We start from the raw sequence: 23071 nt of genomic DNA, 5'->3' as shown, positions 1-23071 counted from the left end.
TGAGAGAATAAAAGCAAAACTTGCCACTCTTGAAGTTTCGCAAAACAAGAAGTCTTCACATGTTAGCCGAGTACAAAATGCACCGTAATGCGTGAAACGCCGACCTTAAAAAGCAAGGTCGTCATTTTACAAAAAAAAAAGAAAAAGTTTTCGAGTGTAGGTAAGAACCTTCAGCAGATATTAGAATAAATAAAGATATAATCAGGAACAAGGTTACGCAACACCTCTCGAAATGTTTATTCATGTCATTCATTACATTAAAGTTGCGCTAGCCTACAAATTAAACGAACATTTCTTTTAGAAGCGCGTAAATATGTTAACACTATGCCCCTCCCAAATAATAACCCCCATCCCTTTACGTCTTTCAATGATATATTACACTACGGCTTCATAGTCTTGACGCCACCGACTGAAGGAGATATTACATCCATTACTAATTTCCTTAAAAAAATGTGCTTCTGGTAATGATTACATCTCGCCATTGCCAACCAAGCTTTGCATTGGTTTTCTTATAGAAGCAGTGACTTACATATTCATTCTATTGTTGGCTACCGGTGTGTTCCCGGGTTGATTAAAGATAGCCCAAGTCAATGTTAACTTTAAAGGTGGAAAGAAAACCAATTCAGCAATTACCGGTGTCATTAGGTACTACCACTTTTTTTAAGGTTGCTTAAAGAATTATTCGCAAACGTTTATTTATTTACCATGCTGCAAATATTGTGATAAGTGATTGTCAATACGGTTTTCAGCCCAGAAAATTGACTGAGAACGTGCATGCCAATTCGCGCAGTACCATCGAGGCCATGAGAACAATGTTTGCTCAGTTTAGTATACCACGTACTATGGTGTCAGATAATGAAACATTTTTTCACAGGCTTTGAATTCCATCAATTGAAGAATCGCAATGGCAGTGTTCATCATAAAACATCTCCACATCATCCACAGAGCAATGGGCTTGCTGAGCGAGCTGTGCGGACTGTTAAGAACTGATTATCCAAGACTGGAAACGCCGAGTTGACGACCTCTCTGGCCCGAGTGCTTTGAAACTCTACATATACGCCTCAGCAATCTGGCCTTTCCCCTTAGGAAATACTTTTGGGCTACCTGTTGCGCACAAAGCTGGACTTGTCTTTGAACCTTCGCAGTGTTTCGGCCAAGCCGACTAAATTTTCGCACCCGGGCTATCCGTCTACGAGCGCAATTGCGAAACGGGTGACGAATCGATGCCGGGAAGGGTCAGGGGCCACGACCGGTGCTCGACTTTTGGAACTCGATACTGAGGCAGAGATTACTTGTCGCACGAAAGTGTGAAAAGTAATTGTTCTTAGACAGCAAGAACGCTCGAGAATCGGCGCTGCCTGACAACGACGTGACGACCGAAGACGCCAAGAACGCGTCTGCAATAGCAGAACCACTACGACGGTTCACAAGAACAAAAAAAAAAAAACGGTGCATCGTTATGGGTACTAAGGCGGAAGAAGTGTTGCAACGCCAGCGGTTGCCGAAGTGGACGCAGGACAGAATGTGCATGTGTCTTCTCTCTCTTTTTGTTCCCTCTCTGCCCCCTTTCCCTTCTTTCAAGATATAAGTTTCAAGCGGTCAGTAAACTCTGTCTTCTGCCTCGTGACACCGAGTAGATCATGTTTCCCGTGGCGTCTCTGCTGCCAATGTCACATAAACCTTCTTTCATCTTCCATCGTTGTTTATATGGCGACGACAACAATCTCTTTTTTCTGGCCCCCACCTAGAACTCCAACAGAAAGCAAATAGCTGGCTTAAAAAGTTACTCAGATTGTTGACCTTAAATCAACCGAGATTGAAAGTTAAAGAAATTCATTTCATTTTATTACGTAGTAAAAACAAAGCAATAAATCACAACCCAACACTCTGTTTTGGTAATTCCGAAGTCACATGTAAAGATGACAATTGCAAGTTTCTTGACATACACTTCCGCAATGACTTGAGCTGGTTTGATAATGTCACTATTGTCGAAGTGAAAATGGCTTGATACATTGGTGTTTTCATCCACGACGACCATCTTGTACCACATTTTGTGACAAAGCAGCTATACCTTTTTTTTTGTTCTCTCGCATCTAACATACTGCAGTTTTGTTTGGAACAAGAAGGTTGATTTCCTAAAAAAATGGTCACTATAAAAATAAACAATTTGAGGCGGCTAACAACAAGGTCAAATAGCCATAGGAATTTATTCTTGGTTTTAATGTCGTGCGCTTTTCTAAACGCTACAAACTCGAACTTATGGTCTTTTTCTATAACCGTAAACAAAAAAAATTTGCTGAATTTAGCTACATGTATCTCCCTCGAGATATTGAATGCAACTTACGAAATACTTTCTTTGTTTAATTATTTATGCCACACAATATGTTGATGTAACTAATTATGGCACACAGTCCGTTCAGCATAAAATTGTACGTTCATGTAATAGTTTTCTTTTTTTTAGAATTAGCTCAGCTAAGCGGATCCATTCATTACTTTAACAAGAAGATAAGATGATTTTTCGACCTAGGATGAATTGCTTCCTTCCGAGTTTACTTTATGCGATTCTATCTCGCAAAGTCTTCTGCCTAATGTAGTTGTACTTCATATGATTTCAATCGTTAGGTATGCGCATTTTTAGCTACACTTGAACATTTGCTTCTTCGTATCGGCAATTCATCAATAAGTTATTGTTTGAATCATTTGTACGATGCCACAAAAGTTCTCTTCGATTTCCTGTATTTGTTACATGATATTTTTCATAGGATGTGTTTGGATTGCTTTGCACCCCCATTCTTTCTTACGGACAACGCTACTGCTTCGTGTTTATTTTTTTCCTCGAGCCGGATAGTTAAGCCTAGTCAGGCGACAGTCATGTAAAATGTAATTGTAATGTCTACATGCCATAATAAAGCTGCTATTAATAATATTATTATTATTAAGAAATTCTACCACAAGACCACTCTTGGAATCATCGATGGTTATTAAGACGACCGAAGACCATAATGATAGGACCGATGACGATCTGCCCGCAAGCTTCACCTGTTCTTTACAATATATTTTATAAAAAAGCAATTTACAGGTCTTGCTGACTAAGTGTACTCAAGGAACCCATACAGATCCCGAAGTGTCTCTCCATTTTCCCTTTCGCTTAATGATTATTACCTGTCCTACATTTTTTTGTGTCCCAGAGAAGAAAGTGCCTGCGTTATGCACCATAACATGGCAAAAAAAGAAGAAAGTCGCGTGACTCGAGGTACGCGAGCCAGATTTCTCGCTGTGCTCACTCGATAAATTACTAGCAAGACCAATGACGCTCAACCTAGCACCGGGCACCTTAGAGCCATGGTCTGAAAAGACTATCCGCTTTTCCGCTCATAACCATTGCTGCATGCACCTTCACTGAAGAGAGATAACCATCCAGCTATCATTTGAGTACCATATTTTCGGGACACTGTGTCACATCTTCACATTGTTCTTCAGACACGTCAAGTGCAAAATTTGTGTTTTGTTCAGGCCCATATATCTGACTAGTATTGAAAACATTGGCATAGGCAATTTTTTCCAGGTTTTTAGACGAACTTAACTTCACTAGATTTCATTTGTAAAATAGACGAAAGTCATCCGCAAGCAGGTAGGTCGCCACTTCTGAGTCGTTATAATGTGTGCTTGTGTAGTAGATACTGCTTGAGGGGTATGAGCTCAAGTAATAACAGAATGGATCCCTTACCGGTTTACAAGTCCGTCGCTGGTTGGTAGCTCAAATAAAGCTTCCTCTTTAACAAAGAAACGACACGACATACAGAAATGCTTTATTCATTTTTATGTGAACCTTAGAAGAAGGCTTGAAATGAGCAACATTCGTTTTGACACTTTAAAATAGTTTATTTTTGTGCTCGAGAACAGCAAACCACTCACCGGTTGGTACATCTCATTCAAAATGAAAAAAGCACTCCCCGGTTGGGAAATTAAGCCCTTTCACCAGAGGGAGTGGCTGCGGGCATTTATTCCTGTAAAACCGAATGAAAAGTTAATAGCTTTATTTAGAGATGTCTCAAGCTTTGCGCCGTTCTGGGTCCTCTGGAGCCCCTTTTACCTGATTCGCATGTTTAGAACACTCAGGAATCACTGAGACTGTTGGAATAGATTTAACGCATTACGCATGTTACGTGCGTTCCAAGGTTTCTTTTCACCCATGGTATAAATTACTGCTTATTAGTAGGAAAAGCTTCATTATATCAGAACTTGTTGTTGAGGAATGGCCTTAACTCAAAAAACTCATTCTCAAAGTTTTCTTTCAGAAGAAAAAACTTCGGGATTAGTGGTTAAACTTGAACATACTGACCGATACTTTTTTGTGGCCTCTCGCCTACACAACTTCTGCCTTGTTAGACCAACAAACGAAGAAACTAACTAATACACTGATGCTCGAGACAGTATGAAAACATGCTCACTAATGATCTGTTTAGGTCGCTGGTGCATGTGGCACTCTTTGCACCTACATTTTTTATCACTTTCTGGTACTTTGAATATTTGTTGAAGCTGCTGTTATCAAACAGTAATTGATACAAATATATGCTTTCAATGCAAGTGCTGCGATTCTAATGTAAGATCTTATGTGTGCCATGTGCGGTAGGAAATATGAATTGTGCGTTCAGTTTATGTAATAACTCCTCGTACGCTATTCACACAATCGGTACATGCCAACGGGTTTAAATGGTTTCACCTATGTTACGGTGTTAGCAGTGTTAGAGGCACTACGGCTTCATAGCAGATAGTTGGGGATGGCATCATTATTGTTGATAAATGAGCATGGCCTCATTTTGTGTTTTGGGAATAGTAACGTGGAGAAATACCGTGGTTTCTAAAGTAGTTGCTCAATGTACGGCATCTGTAGTGTTTGTAAGCAACTACGACTTCATTAGTGCCCTATGCTGCAACAGGATACAGTCTGGCAACAAGAGTTAACCTTGCTGTTATACCGCAGGGCCTGGTATAGGACATTTTTTAACAGTGATGTGTTAAAGTTGGCCTAGTTAATGGCAGCTACAGTTATTGAAACGGCGTAATAAAGTGCCGTTTGCTTGTGCTACGACACGGAAATGGTAGGAGCTCTGTTGATATAAGCACAATAATGTACAAGCACTAACACGTGGAGTCGACACCTCCTTTTCAGTTGAAGTACCACTGTTGGTCAGGTGAATGTGCAGCACAGTGAACTGCACTTGAGGACTTTAAAAAGGGTCTATTAAAAAAAACACGCACCAAGCTGAGTGCAAATGTTGCATTACACAATGCATAATGTGTCATTTTTTATTGAACTGAGTGAATAGGACTTAGTGGTAAGCTGGCAGGCACAAAAAATCACGCTCATGTTTTTGCAGCCCGTGCGCCCACGTTCAGCGCGAGCCATGAAAAACGCGCCACCCGTTTTCCCGAACGGATGGATTCCTGTTGTGGAGTCTGCGCAGCTTCAGACGGGTGAAGTGAAGGCTCTCAACGTCATTGGTGAGTCATTCCAACCCATGCGTACATTATTAGCTTCGATAAGAAGATCACACATACCATGATCACACATACCATTTTTCTTCTGATTTAACATGGTCCCTTCACATAACGCATATTACTAACGAAGCAAACCGTGCTCTTGGCTGTCTGCGCCGAAACCTTCATCTAGCTTCTACCCCTGTCAAACTACTCGCTCACCAGACACTAATCAGACCAAAACTTGAATACGCATGCGCTGTTTGGGACCCTCATCAGAGTAACAATACTAAAATACTTGAAACAGGCAGCAAGATTCATCTTTTCAGATTATTCATATCAGTCAAGCGTAACCGAACTTAAATCTTGTGCTAACCTCGCTACCCTTTCGTCACACCGCTGAATAGCTCGTCTGTGCCTGTTTTTTAAGTTTTATCATGGATCGCCTCGTACTCCCACCATCAAGCCAGCCCATCGTTATTCAGACCGCATCAATCACAGGAAAGCTGTTTACCCGCCAAGAGCTCACACCACTGCGCACCTTTCATCCTTCTTTGTCAAGACCGCACAAGATTGGAATGGCCTTCCTCCTCACGTTGCGCACCACTCCAGTATCATAAACTTCAAAGCAGCGATCGAGCATCTACTCCTTTAACCGATTGTAATAGCCCACCCCTCATGTAAAACCCCTTCATTGGGGCCTTTGAGGTACTGTAAATAAATAAATAAATAAAAAATGTAACACGTTTACAGACTTTAAGCGAGTGTTCGGATATACATAGCCATTTCTCACGTCCATAGAGAAGGCATGTAGCTGAAGCGGTAAGCTTATGAATGTTTTAAACGTGAAGCAGCTTACAGCGGAGATCACTCCGGTGAGCAGCGTGACCACCCTTACTGAGCATGAAGAACAGCTGCCCAAACACTGCCAGAACGCGCGCACACACTTGCGCGTTCCGGTCTGTGTAAGAGACTGCGTAAGACACAATGACCACTCCACAGGATTTGGGTTAACGCGATAGCGTGAGATAGCTCATGTAGAAGAAATACCGCCGGCGGTGTCGGCCCCGTTGGTTGTGAGCGAAAAATAGTCTGTGTGTCTGCGATCAAAAAATCAAGTTACTGAGAATGCTGCCGGAGGCTGCTACTTGTCCGCGCGTGCGCGTGCGATCACACTGAAAAAGCCCTGCATTCGAAGGAAAAAAAAGTGCTCAAAGTCACGAGGCGCGGTAGTTTCTCTGCCCCTTCAACCCCCCTCTCCCTGCTCAGCTTTCAGCGCTTTCGTTGGGACGAAAGAAGAGATATGACGATTGCAATGCGACAAACCTTTGTAATTCCACCCGCACTGGACGGATTCTTAATATTTTTGCAGCGTTGAATTCGTGAGGCAAAGAGCTCATCTAGGGAATTCATTTCATGGTTACTTGAATAAGTGTTTCAGGACCCTTTCAACGCATCTCGTTTGACAAGTGTCACGACAAAAACGAGCCCATTTGGCGATTTGTAGGAGCATTTGGGAAGCCTCAAACTACGTCACAAAAGGCCGGGGCAGAGAAGCCTTTGCCGATAAAAACACAGAGGAACTTTAGAACAGCTCTAAAAATGAAGAACTATGTCCATCTAGCGGGAAACATATCATGCCTTTCCAGAAGTGTTCATCAAGCAAACAGCAAACGCTAGATAGTGTGCTGCTATCTGTGAGGCAATGTGAGACTCTTTATAGCCTCCGAGATGGCGAGCACGTGGTGTGTATCTTGGAAGCCATGCGACTCTTGCTTTAGATGAAAATCCTGTATGTACCATTCACGCTAACACAAAATACTAATAAGTATGCACTTAGCGGTCAAAGGGCGCACTAGAAGCAGTATTTCGCGATCGCGTTCAACTCTTAAAGGCGAAGCATAAGGGTCCCTTAATTTTTTGCTCATCAAGACCTCGTTACAGCAAACGATCGACCAAAACAACTGATCTGGAGAGGAATCACTCAACGAGGTAAACTGCTCACTCCCGGTGCTTTGAAGCATGGAGTATGCATGTATTTTAGATACTTTTTGAGTATTAAAGATGAATGTATATTAGATACTCTTTAAGTATCTTGTATCGGTATCACGATACTTTTCGCAAGACGTGCAACAGTATCTGTTTTTTGTGGTAAATGAAATAATGTATTGTGTATCTTAAGATATAGGTTACTGTGACAACAACATCATCGTGCGAAACAATGAACGTTAGCTGGAATCCGAGTATGAAGCTTATATCGTGCCTTTAAGCAACCTGGCTACGGCAGAGACATTCTTTCTTCATCCTGCTAGTCCGCTCCAGCGAAAGCTGGCTTAAAAGTTTGCGTGCTCCTATTTCTAGAACTGTGTCGCATCGTGGCGCTGCGCCACGTTGACAAAAACAAGCGCGATCATATACCCTTAACCAACTGTTACTTTTATTGATTTTTTAGGGGCGAGGCTCCTTATGGCGTGGGTCCGTGGCTTTCCGTATGTATGTATGTGTTTATGTATGTATGGTTGTATGTAATGTATGTATGTATGTATGTATGTATGTATGTATGTATGTATGTATGTATGTATGTATGTATGTATGTATGTATGTATGTATGTATGTATGTATGTATGTATGTATGTATGTATGTATGTATGTATGTGTATGCACGTACGTACGAAGCCACCGGAGGCACATACCCACTATAGAGCGGGTATGTGCCACAGGGGTTGCGAGATGGGAGATAGCAGCACTTGGAGTGTTCACTAGATGGACGCAAGGACGGACGTACAGACGGACGTACAGACAGAGTGGCAGATGGACAGACGGATGGTTGAGTGTGGGGACGTACGGACGGATGGACGCACAAACAGACAGACAGGTGGATGGGTGGACTCACGGATGGACACATGGACAGGTGGACGTGTGCATGAATTAATGCACGGATCGTCACGCGGACAGACGGACGGAAGCCCGGATTGGCTGACGGACGCTTCGCCCCGCTCATGATCATTCACTCCAAGGATATGCTGTGAATTGTTCAGTTGTCGAAGCCCTGGCACTAGAGCTGCTCGCCATTGCGCTGTGGCACGTACGCCAATGCCTGTGGCTTCTATCGCGCAAATTCAAAAGCAGCTACTGCATCTTCATCGGAGTGTCTCTTATGTGGTGCTTTGTTACAAAATCTGAACAATGCAAGAATGCGGTTGCTTTGCGTCTCATGCATTCCACACATTAGCGATTTGATGGAACTGGTTTATGTAATGTAGCACGAACGGTATACGCTAGATTCAGTTCAACAAGCAATTGCCGAGCAGAATATATTATGGTGTACTGAACGTTTTTGTTGGTGCGATCTTTATTCAAGCAGTTTTCACAATAATAATTTTATTTTTATTGTCCCTGCTTTTAGAACGTGTTCTTAATCTAAGCTGTCTGAATAATTTTTATTTTAACTGCGATTCTGTTATAGCTGGCCGTAGGTTTTTCTGAGTTACAAAAAAAATCCTGAAGTTAGTATACCCCACAGAAGTTGGAAAAGCGCCACCACAGTGTACAGCTGATGTCAGTCCAAAACTAGAACTAACACGAGGGAAATAACGAGGAATAAAGAGAAAATAACCAGAAACAAAGAGAGAGAACAATACATAGTGAAATTGAGATTATGTTATGAGGGGTTTAACGCCCCGAAACCATCATATGAATATGAGAGACGCCGTAGTGGTGGGCTTCGGAAATCTTGGCTACATGGTGCTTTCAACATGCACCCAAATCTGACCTCACGGGCCTACTGCATTTTACCTCCATCGAAAATGCAGTCACCGCATCCGGGATTTGATCCCGGGACCTGTGGGTTAGCAGCTGGCTGAGTGTCTTAAGGGCGAAGCACTAGCGCGCGCGTACGCTTCAAAAGCGTCTAGTTGCACAAGTCGAGGAAAAAGGTGCGCCACCATTGGCATGCGTTGACCGCGTCGACACTCACGTGGCCAAGGCTGAAGCACAGTGTTGATTGCTCTTTTGGCTGGAGACTGTTCAAGTTTAGTGCAGAACAGCGCGTTCTCCACTAGAGCGTCTTCGTACGTTTTTGAAGATATTAGAGCAAGTTAAAATATTGATTGTGCTTGACCAGCCACAGCCTTTGATTATATTAGAAGGAATCGACATCGCAGTGACTAGAGTAACTACAGCGGTACGCACCAGAAATCGGCATCAGTGCATGTGCCGCTCCCGCGAACGAAAATTAGCTTCAAGGATACTGTACGTAACTAAATGCAGAAAGAGCGCTACATAGAAGTAGTTACTTCGTAACTACGGAAGCGAAAACAAAACAAGGACAGAAAAGAGCGCAGCGCTCTTTTCTGTCCTTGTATTTTCGCTTCCGTAGTTACGAAGTAACTACTTCTAGGTTGCGCTGTTCCTGCATTCAGTTATGTCCTACCAACTTGCCCAAGTTTCCACGATTCAGATACTGTACGTGTACCATAGGCATGCGCAGGTTTTTAAGCGAATGGGGCGAAGCTTCGTCGTAGTGCCCCCCTTCCTAATATGTCTATGTAGGGGCTCACTTATGGCCCCCCTCAGTATTACAATAACCTATGGATTTGACATGCTCCCTCCCATTTTTGTTACTAATGGGGGCGGCAGCCCCTCCTCCTAGTCATGTTTATAAATCACCAATGTTTATAAATCACCAGGTTTCTATACTTAAACTACGAAATTAATTAGTATTATTGTGAGTATGCTGGTACATTCAGTATGTTTACACTTCAGGTTTCACAGCGCTCATTACCTTAATAATCATGCCTGAAACTTCATCATGTGAGACATTTAGGTCATAAGACTACAATCGAGCTCTCTGCAGAAGGCTTTCGGATGATTTTGGAGGTAGAAGTATCCTCTAATGCAGCAAAGCACACCTGGGTCTTAATGGTACGACAGATATTGGTCATAAGATAGGACCGGAGCACTGCGTAGAATGCCTTTGGAAATTTTCTGTAGTCGAAACACGCGATGCCTCACACATCATAATGTGACAGATATTGGTGATAAAACTGTAACTGAATCCTGTATAGAAGACTTCTAAACGTTGTATGTAGTCAAAATATTCTCTGACGAACAAATCGCACCCAAATCTTCATGAAGTCAAAGATATGGGTAATGCGATTGCAACTGAACCCTCCATGGAACGCTTTTGAACATAGTCTGCAGCCTAAATGTTCTTCAATTCATGCAAGCAATCGAACCTGACACTTCATGATGTGACAGGTTTGGGCCATAAGACTGGAATTGAGCGCTGTGTAGAAGGTTTTCGGTTTATGTGCCTGTAAGAAATATCCTCTAATGCAACAAACCACCCCTGGTTCCTAATGATGCAACAGACATAGGTCATAACAGAGGAAAAGAGCACTGTATACAATCTTTTGGGGATTGTTTGTTGTCGAAACATGCTTTAATGCAACAAACTCTGCCATGATGTGACAAATATTGCTCATAAGAGTGCAACTCAATCCTTTATGGAAGACTTCGGGACGTTGTTTGTAGTAAACGTATTCTCTGAAGCCACAAACCACACTCCACACTTCATGAAGTCACGGTTATCGGTCATAAGATTGCAAATGAACCTTTTGAGGAAGGTTTTTAGACGTTGTCTGCAGCCACATTGTTTTCCAATGCATCAAACCACACCCGACACTTCATGATGCAACAGATATTGGTCATACAACTTTAACCGAGCACTGCGTGGAAGTCTTTCGGATGTTATTTTTATTTGTTTTCAAATACTAAAGCCCTATGCAAGGCTACTGCAGAAGCGGTGTACATAAGTACAAAATGAAAGCATATAAACAGTAATATTATTAGAAGTGCGCCAACCAAAACAAATATTGCTGCCTCCTGAATGCATCGTGGAAAATATGAGAGATATAAAACAATAATATCATACAAGTGCCTCCAAAAAGTCGTACACACTTGTTTCACAAACCAAACCAGGTAGATCATTCCAGTGTTTGATACCTTTATAAAAAACACACGTTGGAGAGCACAAAAATGGCTCTATGTTAGAATATGATGGCAGGTCAGTGGTGTGTTGAAGGCCCTTGCACTTTGTTGGGTAGTTACTTTCTTCTTTATTGTCTACAAAATGCATCCAAAATTTCTTGATGTGACGGATATTGGTTTTAAGATTGCAGCCAAGCACAACGTAGAATGCTTTAACATCTTGTCAGTAGTCAAAATAACCTGTAATACATTAAAGCATACCCTAAATTTTATGATGCGACCGATATCGGTCATAGGGTTCCAGCCGAGAACGGTATAGAAGACTTTGGCAAGTTTTCTAAGATAGCTAAATTGAATACCTTGATATTTCAAATATGCCTAACTGCATGTATAGTGAAAGTTTGTGCATATACAAAAAATGAACAGAATTTAAACAGTACTTGAAACACACACAGAGATTTGTTATTCAAAACCATCTAATGATTTATTCAGCTCATATCAGTCTCGAGAAGGCATAAATCTATGCACAGCTCTGAATGAACTCCCTAAACAGATGAGGAACTGTTTGCATTTCTTTTAAACAAAGTAGAGTGCTAGTGCACTTGCATTCATTCTGTACGTACATATGGTAACACGCTCTTCTCTTCCCCACTTTTGTGACATCGTGCAGATGATTTCAAATCAGGTGTTTCTCAATTGCAAGGTATTCAGCTAATTATTTGTGCGGCTGTCAGCAAAATGCGTCTTGTAATATAGTAAGCGGTAAAACTGTGGAGAAGCGTCATTATTTGCTTGGGTAAGAGTATATTAGAATGGACTACAAGTAAGTGTGTGTTGGAATGTTGCCAAACAACGAATGGACCACCGAGCGTGGCAGAGAAGCAGAACAAGAACCAAGAAGGTAAATAGAAAGTAACAAGAGCAGCACTTAATCAAGAAATTTTCTTCTTCGATAACCACAGCAACGTACATTCAAGTTTCTGTCTTATACATCAATGGAAATCAGACTGCTAACAGTTGAATGTATCAGCGTCGCCGGTACAAAGCACGAAACCACATCACACTGCTATCAACCAGTACACACTTGTTAGTTGAGAAACACACGCAAATAATCTGCACCGAAGCCAACAAATGTTTAAGCGTTATAAAATCCGCAAATGCACTTCTGTAAGTACGTACGTTTTCACATTACCGAAGCGGGTTGGCGATTGCGAGGTTAGCTTTCAGCGATGATGAATACCGATGTTGAAAACAAACACACTGCAGATAAAAACTGATCCGTAGGCACTACGCGATCTTTTGGGTGTTGTATATGGTGCCTACATTGCGACGGAAACTACTATAGATTTTTTTCAACTATTTTTTCGCACATGAGCTCGTTCATACGAACTCGACGGTAGAGGCCTACGCTGAATACAGACGACACCTCTTTGAATTGACTTCGCGGTAGGCAAGGGCTCACGCTCAAAGCTTCAAACCTCTGAAGCCTGTTTACACTGGTTTTAAAGACACTGGTTCTGACACAAACATTTTTGTCTGTCTGTCTGTCTGTCTGTCTGTGTACATTTGTCTGTTTGTCCTCTCTTAACGCTACCCTAAACAACACCAAAGTGACCAAACGATACTCCAAACAGCAGTCCCCATCCGCAGCGCCCACCATTATTGCTTAATGTTTAGCGTTCCTAATTGTGCGATTGTCAATTGAAAAACGATTATTGCGGATATCTGAGGCACCATAACAACACGTCAATATTTTGTAAGTGTGCCTTTTACTAGAAAATGCATACATAAGAAATTCTAAGGACCGTAGCGCTTACCACGCTGCGCTGATCATGCAACGCTTCCACGAAAAGGCAAGTGTTTCTAATGCTTTGCTAAGACGACACGGTTGTGGCCCCTACCCATCGCCTTGCGTTCTATACCTTATCACCTCCGAGACGGGTGCGCAGGGCGCGTACACTCCGTTTTCCAGGATAACTGCCAGACAGAGCCTATGTCTCACGTGTGACGTGACTTGATGCGCTCGTTCACCTTCGCTGCACGCTCGAGGCACTCTAACGAATGCGGCACCTCTAGAATACCATTCACCAATTTTCTTGCGCAGGAAATCAAATAAATGTTTTGTTCACTCTTGTTTTGTTGACTATCATCGTTAGACGACATTTGCAGTGCAACGTGCAGATACAGGCCAATTTTTATCACAAAAAATCACAGACCAAAGACCAAAGCACAGGAACACCGACATGCTGCAATAGTCTGTACAACGTTTACACTTGGCTGATGATCACACTGCAGGACCTGCGCAAGCGTAGCCGGTTGGAATACGCTTGATTTATCGGCGTCACTCAAACATGGCACGAAACTGTGTCACAATCGTTGCACTCGCAGTCATTCGTCGTGCCATTCCATATGACGAAGCGGTCATTCAGGAACGTTTGGAGTAGTTTCCGTGCTTGAGCCCAGCACTCGGCTATGCTGGCGGTGCCTTCGAAGCGGTGGCCATTAGGCTTAGCATTTGGAGGCATCGCGGCCTCTGCTTGGTTGGCGCCGCTGTACGCGTGGTGACGTAAGCGAAAGTGTCAAGCCTCGCTGGATCTCTCGCGCATCGTCGCGTATGCACCTCTGTCTCGTACCCCGAAAGGAGCATTGTACGCTCTTGACGCGTAGGCTTGATCAGACGCGTTTAAGTGGTTAGCACTTTATAGTCACTAGACCACCACGGTGGAAGAGCAAATGAGGTATAAAAATATAAAAAGACAAAAAACATACAAAGAGACAGAAAGATGTAGAAAAGAAAGAGCAAGGACAGTAAGAAAAAACAACGAGAATTAGAGATTGAGAGCGAGAAAGAGAAGGAAACGATAAAGAGAAAGAGATAAAAAATAGAGATACAGGAGCGGAGAGAACGATACAGAAATTTCGGGACGTTAAACCACTTAAATCAATCAATGATGAAAATGAATCAATGAAGCAGAAAGAGAAGAAAGAAGAAAATAAAGGGAAGCAAGGAAGGTCAACCTGCTACGCGCTTCCTTCACGCTTGAATTGATGTGAAGTCACCACAATTTTGAACTGTCTGCGTCATCTCCACTAGTACTATGTCAAGGCAATATTGAGGATAACTACATAATAATTTGAGCATGCCACGGGTATGAAGTAAAAAAAAACATTTTACCCCTTAGTAAACAAGGAAATATTGACCCTTCATAAACAAGCGAAATTGAGTTTTTGTTCTTATAATAAAATTTATTAAGAGTCACGTTAAAGATGTTGAGAAAATATTGGACAAACATGGTTATGCCGAATGCTCTGTTATCCTTCCGAGCTTCCCAACAAGCCACGGGAGCTATTTTTTACAAGCAGTCAATTTTTTGTTGTTTTAATTTAGCGCACAAGTTCGCAAAACTTCATGCTTAATTTTTACAAAAACTGCGTAAAAACATGCCGAAAATTATGTCTCTTACATGAGACTGGTGTCTTCTTCTTTAGCTCAAGTTTTCGTAGTAAAATTCTTCATCCTCAAAAAATTGTATCTCTATTTTATGCTAAACTGTTATAGCTATATTACGTGCTACGCCTGTATCCTGTCTCTAGACTGCTTCACTCTGACTGTCTTGGAGAACTTCCTTGTTTATTTTGATTTGGTTTATATTCTTTTATTAGGCCAACCTTTTTCTTTCTTTCTTCTTTTTTTACTTTTATTAATCTACAGGTAAATTGAGCTGTAAGTGGTAATAGTGTATAGTGCCGCCGTGGGCTTTAACGCTTCGCGAAAGTATAGAATACATATAGACATTCCTAGGCCACATGAGCTCCTTCATGGCAAAAAAAAAGTTTAGAATGTTTCATGATAGTGACTATCTGGCTAACGGAACCTTCACGCCTTTAGATAATCATACTACTAATATTCATAGCAATTCGAACCGTTACATATATACTATGTAATACAAGAGAAGTTACTACCAGCATGATCACTGTTATAGACCTGTTCGTAATACGGATATGGCGTAAACGGTAATAGGCTTACGAAAAAGGTAAAACACTACATCGATATTTGCACCATAATGTGGAACATCTTTATTAGGGTAATTCGAGTCAGATAGCAGCCAGCTAGATCCTCGGAAAATAGAGCAGCGTGTGCCATCAATTAGAAAGGTGACTAGCAAAAGCCGCTCAGACAATTAGTGCATAAGGAACAGTCATGTTCATCAGCTAAAGCTAAACCAAAAAGTCATTTTGGAGTTGAAGTAATTTACTTTCAGTAGGACATAAAGAGCTCTTGAGACAGATGACGGATACGAAGCTGTTTTCATTTTGTTTGAAGTTAAGAAATTTGCAATAAAATTTGTGTGCTAGCTGTTTGCCGCAGCACAAACACATACACACACACGTATATATATATATATATATATATATATATATATATATATATATATATATATATATATATATATATATATATATATATATATATATATATGCAGAGGTATCCCAATAGCTCAAGATATACTTGGCAAATATTGTCCTGGATACACTGATTGCGGTAGAATCTTTGATCTGTACCAAAAATAGTTATTGCCCGAGTACGTTGTATCATATCACGATACCATTTTAAACTATATTTGCCCAGCCATAGTTTCTACAGCTGGTTATTTAACTCTGTTTTCGTTTCAAGCTTATAACCGTCTTACGGAATAATAAAATTTGGGCTTGAATATTTAGCCAACCATGGTACCATAATTCCTAAATTCCTCTAATCCATTTGCTTACTCAATCGGGACGATGTAGGTCAGTCATATAGAAGTCTAAACTTGATGCTTATGCTTCTAAAGGGATGGTCTGAAAATGCAACTATTGTAATCGAAATCTCAGCTAGAATTTCCAGCCCCGGCTTTTTTGCTACACCACCCGCGAAGAATACCAACACTCGTGAATATGCATAAGTAACCTCTGACAATGTCAGATAGGATTGCTGGATTTCGTGCCGACCAGTTGTGCCCCCGCGATCTCCGACGACAGCGCAGCTCTGGCCAACCAACTCACCCTCCTCCATCTCCTGACGCCGTGAAGCTTTCGCAGAGTGGTGCCCCGTCGTCGGACTCCTGCGAACCTTTGAACCTTTGCCATCTTCTCCTTATTTCTTTATGTGGGTCTCTCTGGCCCTGTCTCTATCTCTATTTCCATGACTTTTAATCCTCCTTATCTCTTTTAATCCCTCCTTACCCCCATCCCTCGTGAGCCACTGTTGAGGTGTCGCATTATGATGTAGACAGTTACGAGGCTCACTTTTATCTTCTTTTTTCTCTTTTAAGAATCACTTCAGCATTTCCGTAAGGAGGGTGGAATATTGTGTGTCGTTCTTACTAGCGTACGTGAGAAGGCCAAGACGCCTGTAGGACCGAACAACGTTGAACATGAGTTATAGTGCCACTGATTGCACTTTCCTATCCATTGTATTGAGTGAGCTTCGACATTCTTTTCAAATGAATGCTTAGGCCCGACCTCATTTTGATTTTTCTCGAGGTTGGTATCAGGCAGCTGCTCAATTTAGCTGCTCACAAGAAGTTGGCATTCATTCGTGAGCTTGCATCGAGAAATTTAGCATCCTGAGGCAGAAATCCAGGTAAATTAGCAACGTCATAAAAGCGTCTACTTGAGGCATGCTGTTACTGGCGACGCTTTGGAACCTAAGTGCCCTATTCTTGAAACACTTCCTAACAAAAACCATTTGCTATACATTTATAACTTTGCTTTCGCTATGAAGTTCTGACAATAAATATTTACGTCCAATTTGGGCTCCTGCTACTTTTTTTTCTATTTTTGTTTTACTTTTATTTTTTATTCTAATGTTTTTCTTCCATTTTTCTAATATTTTTGTTGTATTTCTTTTATTTCCTTCTTAAAGGTCTGGAGCTGGTCGCATTCCGCACTGAGGACGGAATTGCACATGTTATGGACGCTTACTGTCCACATCTGGGAGCCCACTTGGGGGTGATGGGCCGCGTGGTGGGAGACTGCATAGAGTGCCCGTTCCATGGGTGGAGATTCCAGGGAGAGACTGGAGTTTGTACACACGTCCCATACGCTGTCAAAGGTAAGCCATGTGTCCTTTTCTTGTGTATACTAGTTAAATTATTACTGTTCCTAAATAATGCGCGGGAAACATAATTTACTTTGATATTTGCTGCGGTACTACTTGCCAGGGCACGTGTAGCAATTTCAACATTTCGCTTGTACTGCATGGTTAGTAGAAAGATGACGCCGTAATATTCATTTTTAATATACGAGAGAAGTTCCTTTTCAAGTGAGTTCAGAAGAAGTTCTGTCCCAGAACCTAATGATGCTACATCATAGTGATGCCTCTGCAGTCAATTTATAGGTTGCCATGTGATGTGAAAAAAAAAACTATTCAAAATACAAGCAATAGTGAATACAATACCGATTTGACTTGTTGTATAAATCTTCCAATACAAACTACAGAGGCTTCACAACAATGCAAAGTATTCACTGTTAGGTGGCAGTCGAGGCCAGGAATCGAAAGCGTCGTCTAATTAGCCATAACATTTGCGCAGGCTACAAAATCGTTTCGTCCCATCCACTTTTACAATAGCTCACTCAATCAAGAGGTACTGAAAAAGTGGTACTTCAGAAATTAGACTAATAGTAAGGCCATGGTACACTGCTCCAGACGCCAGGTGAGCGTAAGCAAGACACACATGAAGAAATTTGTGCCCTACTTTAAGCGTAACGCAGTCACGCGCTCTCGTTCATATAAAAATATTGACTCATTGAAATTGATGAACGTCTATAGATATAGCCACTCAACTAAATAGTTATGTATAGTAATACCAATAATACATATAATTTGGTTGTATAATACTGAGACAAGTGTTGAATACGTTTTTGTGAATAAATATGAGCCAGATACACCTAACCAACGTGCGTCCTCTACGAACACCTTGTGGTCAAAACAACCAAACTGGTCTCTTCCACTCCGCCCCGCCGCGGTGGTCTAGTAGTTAAGGTACTCGGCTGCTGACCCGCAGGTCACGGGTTTAAATCCCGGCTGCGGCGGCTGCATTTCCGATGGAGGCGCAAATGTTGTAGGCCCGTGTGCTCAGCTTTGGGTGCACGCCAAAGAACCCCAGGGGGTCGAAATTTCTGGAGCCCTCCACTACGGCGTCTCTCATATTCATATGGTGGTTTTGAGACGTTAAACCTCACATATCAATTAATCAATCTCCTCCACTCCTTTCAAATTCAGCACACCTTTCAATAATTAACCTGGCATTGATTAATGTGTTTTTAACCTGGCATTGATTAAATCTTTGTTTTGAGGCCTCTAAAATGGGTTACAACCCCAGGCGTGTTTGCTACGCGATCCATGATTATCTTGCGAAATCCTGCTGAGTTATCTTAATAGCGAAGAATTACTTGCTGACTAATTATCTTCTTTTACGTATTACTCCAGCACACACATTTTCGTATCAACAGCGCTTGCTATACCATAGTGGTGTACATTAGGTCTTTATAACATCTAGGAATAATCAACTGATATCTTGTCCAATCAGCACAGTGCACGTGGTTATGAGCTATGTGCTTTTTATGGTTTTTTAGCTAGCGATATAAACAACTATCAAAGAAAGTAAGAGTTACTGACTGCACACAAAATTAGAAAAACATTTCTCATACATCATTGAGAATGTGCACTCAGGGCTGATTCTGCGCATATAGCTCAGCCGGGTCTTGATAAAATGCTCAAACTACAAATTTGCAATCTGCAACATTTTCACCTGACCCATTTATTATTCTTAATTTGAAAATATGCATATCTTGGTAAACAGGTAACGCAAAAATGCCTGAAACATGATCATTTGCGAATCAACTGGCAATAAGCCCCTTTAACTTTGCAAAAAATAAGTCTCATGAAGCCTCAGTGGTGCTCAAAAATTATTGTTATAAACTGTTATTCTACGTGTTTTAGAGGAAAGTAAAGAGCGTATTTTTCGTTCTATAGTTAGATTCTTGCTTCGCTAGAGCCTTACCTTGACCTATCGGAATTTACAGAATACAGTTGCTGCTATGCCAATAGGGCGTCAAAGTTGCAGTGGCAATGAACCTTGATAGTGCCTGAAACCTACGGCGCAGATTAGATGGTTAGTAACAAAATGAACAGGATATAGCTCATTCTCTAAATCAATTCACCAAAGTGAATATTAAAAAAAAACGACACGCCATAATGGGGTGGTTAAGTAAAACTCGTAAATCTTTCACTTGATGCAAATTGGAGAATATTAGCATGTGCAACATTTTTTACGTCTATTTGCCATTCTCACTCATTCATGACAATGGCTATAACACGGAAAGAAAGGGCCACCATATCTCACGCTGATAATTGGGTATCTAAACAGCTTTCCTTAATATTAACATCCATATATAGCTTGTTTGTCCTATGGCCATACACAAGTTGTCAAATGATCTCTTAAGTTTGGAGAGCAAACTCCTATTTAATGCTTTGGATCATCTTCACAAGCGTTTTTTAAAAACCTTCGTGGTTCATGCTGTAACAATTCAATCTGAAAGCTTTCCTTCTTGTTTGTTTGTTTTTCATTTTTGGGTTTTAACGTCTCAAAACCACCATATGGTTATCACTCATGAGAGACGCTGTAGTGACGGGCTCTCGAAATTTCGGTCACCTGGGATTCTTCAACATGCACCCAAATCTGAGCACATGGGCCTACAGCACTTTCGCCTCCATCGAAAAAGCAGCCGCCGCAGCCGGGATTCGATCCTGCAAGCCGCTGATCCGCAGCCAACCTTAGCCACTGGACCACCGCGGCGGGGCTTCAGTGCTAGAGTTGAACCCTTAAAAAGGCCCTGCCACAACTTTTCGAATCAATATCGAATGACCCTAATAAAGAACCCATTTCTTTAGGGATCAACTGTGGGAAAAATTTTAGAATCCATGAAGTACGAGTTGAGTTACAGGAATCCTTCGCACACTTTAGGTAATTATTCTCTCCGGCCGTACTTACTAGCAGGCTGAAAGCTATGCAGAGAGGGGGATGACATGCACGCGTTATGACCTTGACCACTTTAATTTCTCCGCACGCACGGATAGATTTAAGATTGATACACTGATATATAGGGTTTAACGTACCAAAACCACCATATTCTTATAAGGGACGCCATAGGGGAGGGCTCCGGAAACTTCGACCACCTGGGGTTCTTTAACGTGCACCCAAATTTGAGCACACGGGCCTAGATCATTTTCGCCTCCGTCAAAAATGCAGCCACCACAGCCGGTATTCAATTCCGCGTCCTGCGAGTCAGCAGTCGAGTACCTTAGCCACTAGACCACCACGGCGGGGTTGCTAGCGTTAAGTGTGATCACGAGCGAGCGAGCGCTGCCTTGTCGTGCCATCTCATGGCTACCATGGTAACTATGCAGCTAACAATGCTCAAATAAACTGACTGTTGTAGAATTTGCCTTTAATACGGTGTCGTTTGGGTTTAGAGCATGATTTGTTGTGAAAAAAAGAGGCAATTTGAGGCCGAGTTTGTTAATTCATTTCAAATACCAGGCTGTGTCCTTAGCTATATATTTTAGCTCACATGTTCTCGGGAACCACAACTGCTTTTCGGCAGAGTTTTCTAATCATGATAAAGAAATGTTGTAGGGCCGTTTATTAGACGTGGTAATTTCTATCTAATAAATCCGGCGTCGATTCTGCGTGAGTTCTACCTAATCTGTGGATTTATTCATAGTGCTTTCATGTTCAGTGATATAACTTTTAGATATGCTTAACGTAATGTTTCTTCTTGCGTACGTGCGTGCCATTTAAGGCAGTTAATTTTATTAAACACTATTATTATAAACACAATAAGCTCCAACACTATTGTTGGAGCTTTAGCGGCTTCTGTAAGACTGCATAGTTGCTAATGTTGCGGAACTTTTTTCTCACAGCGGGATCTCCACGCAGGCCTGCAAAAGCTGCTCTATTATCGAAATACTATCACTTCACGCTGTCACTTTTTGATCCTCTCTTAACCTATCATACGTGGCAAAAGCGTTACACCATTCTTGCCAACGCTTTTAATTTCGTCCACACAAAACCATTACCACGTGCTCTCTGTACCAAATGGGCTCTGTGCTCTTTACAGTTCCAGACTTTGTCAAGGCAACTAAGTGGGAGGCGCGCGAAACTCTCGGCCTGGTGTTCGTGTGGTACCACGCGGACGGTGCGGCTCCTTCTTGGCAGCTGCCGGACGTACCCGAAGTCGAGAAGGGACTCTGGACGCAAGAAGGCCGCTTCGAGCACATCGTGGAGGCACACATTCAAGACATCGCTGAGAACGGCGCTGACATTGGGCATTTTAACCAAGTTCATCGCGCTTCGTGCTTCATGACCAGCGAACAGTTCCAGCAAACACTTGGGAATACCTGGTGGGGTCGCTTGGTCAACCACTCCTGGCAGGCAAGCCCTCTAGTGGTGCTACGCACCATTCTACTTTGTACACCCATTCGCAGACAGTTACAAATATTGCACGTATTACGAGCAAAGAGTTGAATGTCGTAGAACCACGACTAGAAATGCCTATCTGTGCCATGGTAGTTTCTGCAGTTCAACATTACGACTCGATCACCCTGCTTTCCAACAGTATAGGCCCATTTTTTTTTTGTGTAACTACAGTTGAGAAGACAGACCTTCAGCAATCTTATTACGTCTTTGTTAAGCCTAACGTAAGTTATTTTCCCGACGCTAAACTACGATGAATACTTTTTGGCCTATTTTCAGCGGTTACTTACGAAAAATATTCAAAGTTCTTCCTGAAGAGGGTCCCTAAGGCACTTTTTATGTAATCGTTGAATGATATACCATTTACAGACTACATTGTCTCACAAGTGTACTCCCGCAAATGCTTCAAATTCTGACGCTTAGAGAAATCCAACACAATTATCATGATATGTTTAGGGAGATGCCAGACGATTAAATCGTATGGTAAGCCAAGAAATTATCAAAGCTGCTCACTTGAGGTGAAAAAACTCACAGCATCTCCACGTATTGAATATTGATGAGTGGGGTGAAGCGTCCGCCAGCCCGTCCTTGCTTCCGTCCGCCCATTCGTTCTTGCTTTAGTGCGTCCGCGCGACCGACCGTGCGTCAATCTGTGCGTCTGCCCGTCTGTCCGTGCGTCCGTTCACGAGTCCGTCCATCTGTCTGTCCTGTCGTTCGTGCGTCCATCCGTCCGTCCGCGCATCCGTCCATCCAGCCGTCCATGTTCTAGTCTTTCTGTGAACAGCCCATCTAGTGAACACTCAAACTACCACCATCTCGCATTTCGCATCCCCGGCGCCTCGAGAAGCAGCCAACCATGACATCAGAAATTGTTCCCTCCACGTGTAGCTTAGGAAAGACCTTTGCACTAATTGAATGTTTTCGCTAGTTTAAATTGGTGAAAAAAACCATGCGGGAAAATCGTATACGTTTAACGACAATTCTCATTTTAGTGCCGCCTTTCAGAAAGCTGCTCTAAATCTTCCACTTATTAGTTATATTGCCGCTCTAGTTGAGTTGGCCTTACCGGAGAAACTGTT

General features: G+C 42.0%; 1 protein-coding gene across 1 annotated transcript in view; it reads left to right on the top strand.

Annotated features, from left to right (window-relative positions):
* LOC119162163 (cholesterol 7-desaturase nvd-like) overlaps positions 1 to 23071 on the top strand; it is a 48847-nt gene that overhangs the window by 8908 nt on the left and 16868 nt on the right. Inside the window, exons 2-4 of the mRNA XM_037414634.2 lie at positions 5382 to 5505; positions 17378 to 17566; positions 21637 to 21950. Coding sequence (XP_037270531.2) covers positions 5382 to 5505; positions 17378 to 17566; positions 21637 to 21950 — 627 coding nt within the window. The remainder of the gene's footprint in view (positions 1 to 5381; positions 5506 to 17377; positions 17567 to 21636; positions 21951 to 23071) is intronic.

The sequence above is a fragment of the Rhipicephalus microplus genome, chromosome X, assembly GCF_043290135.1.
Source record: "Rhipicephalus microplus isolate Deutch F79 chromosome X, USDA_Rmic, whole genome shotgun sequence".
Taxonomy (NCBI): Eukaryota; Metazoa; Arthropoda; class Arachnida; order Ixodida; family Ixodidae; genus Rhipicephalus; species Rhipicephalus microplus.
Note: the sequence above shows the minus strand (reverse complement) of the source record. Positions and strands in the feature narration are given on the sequence as shown.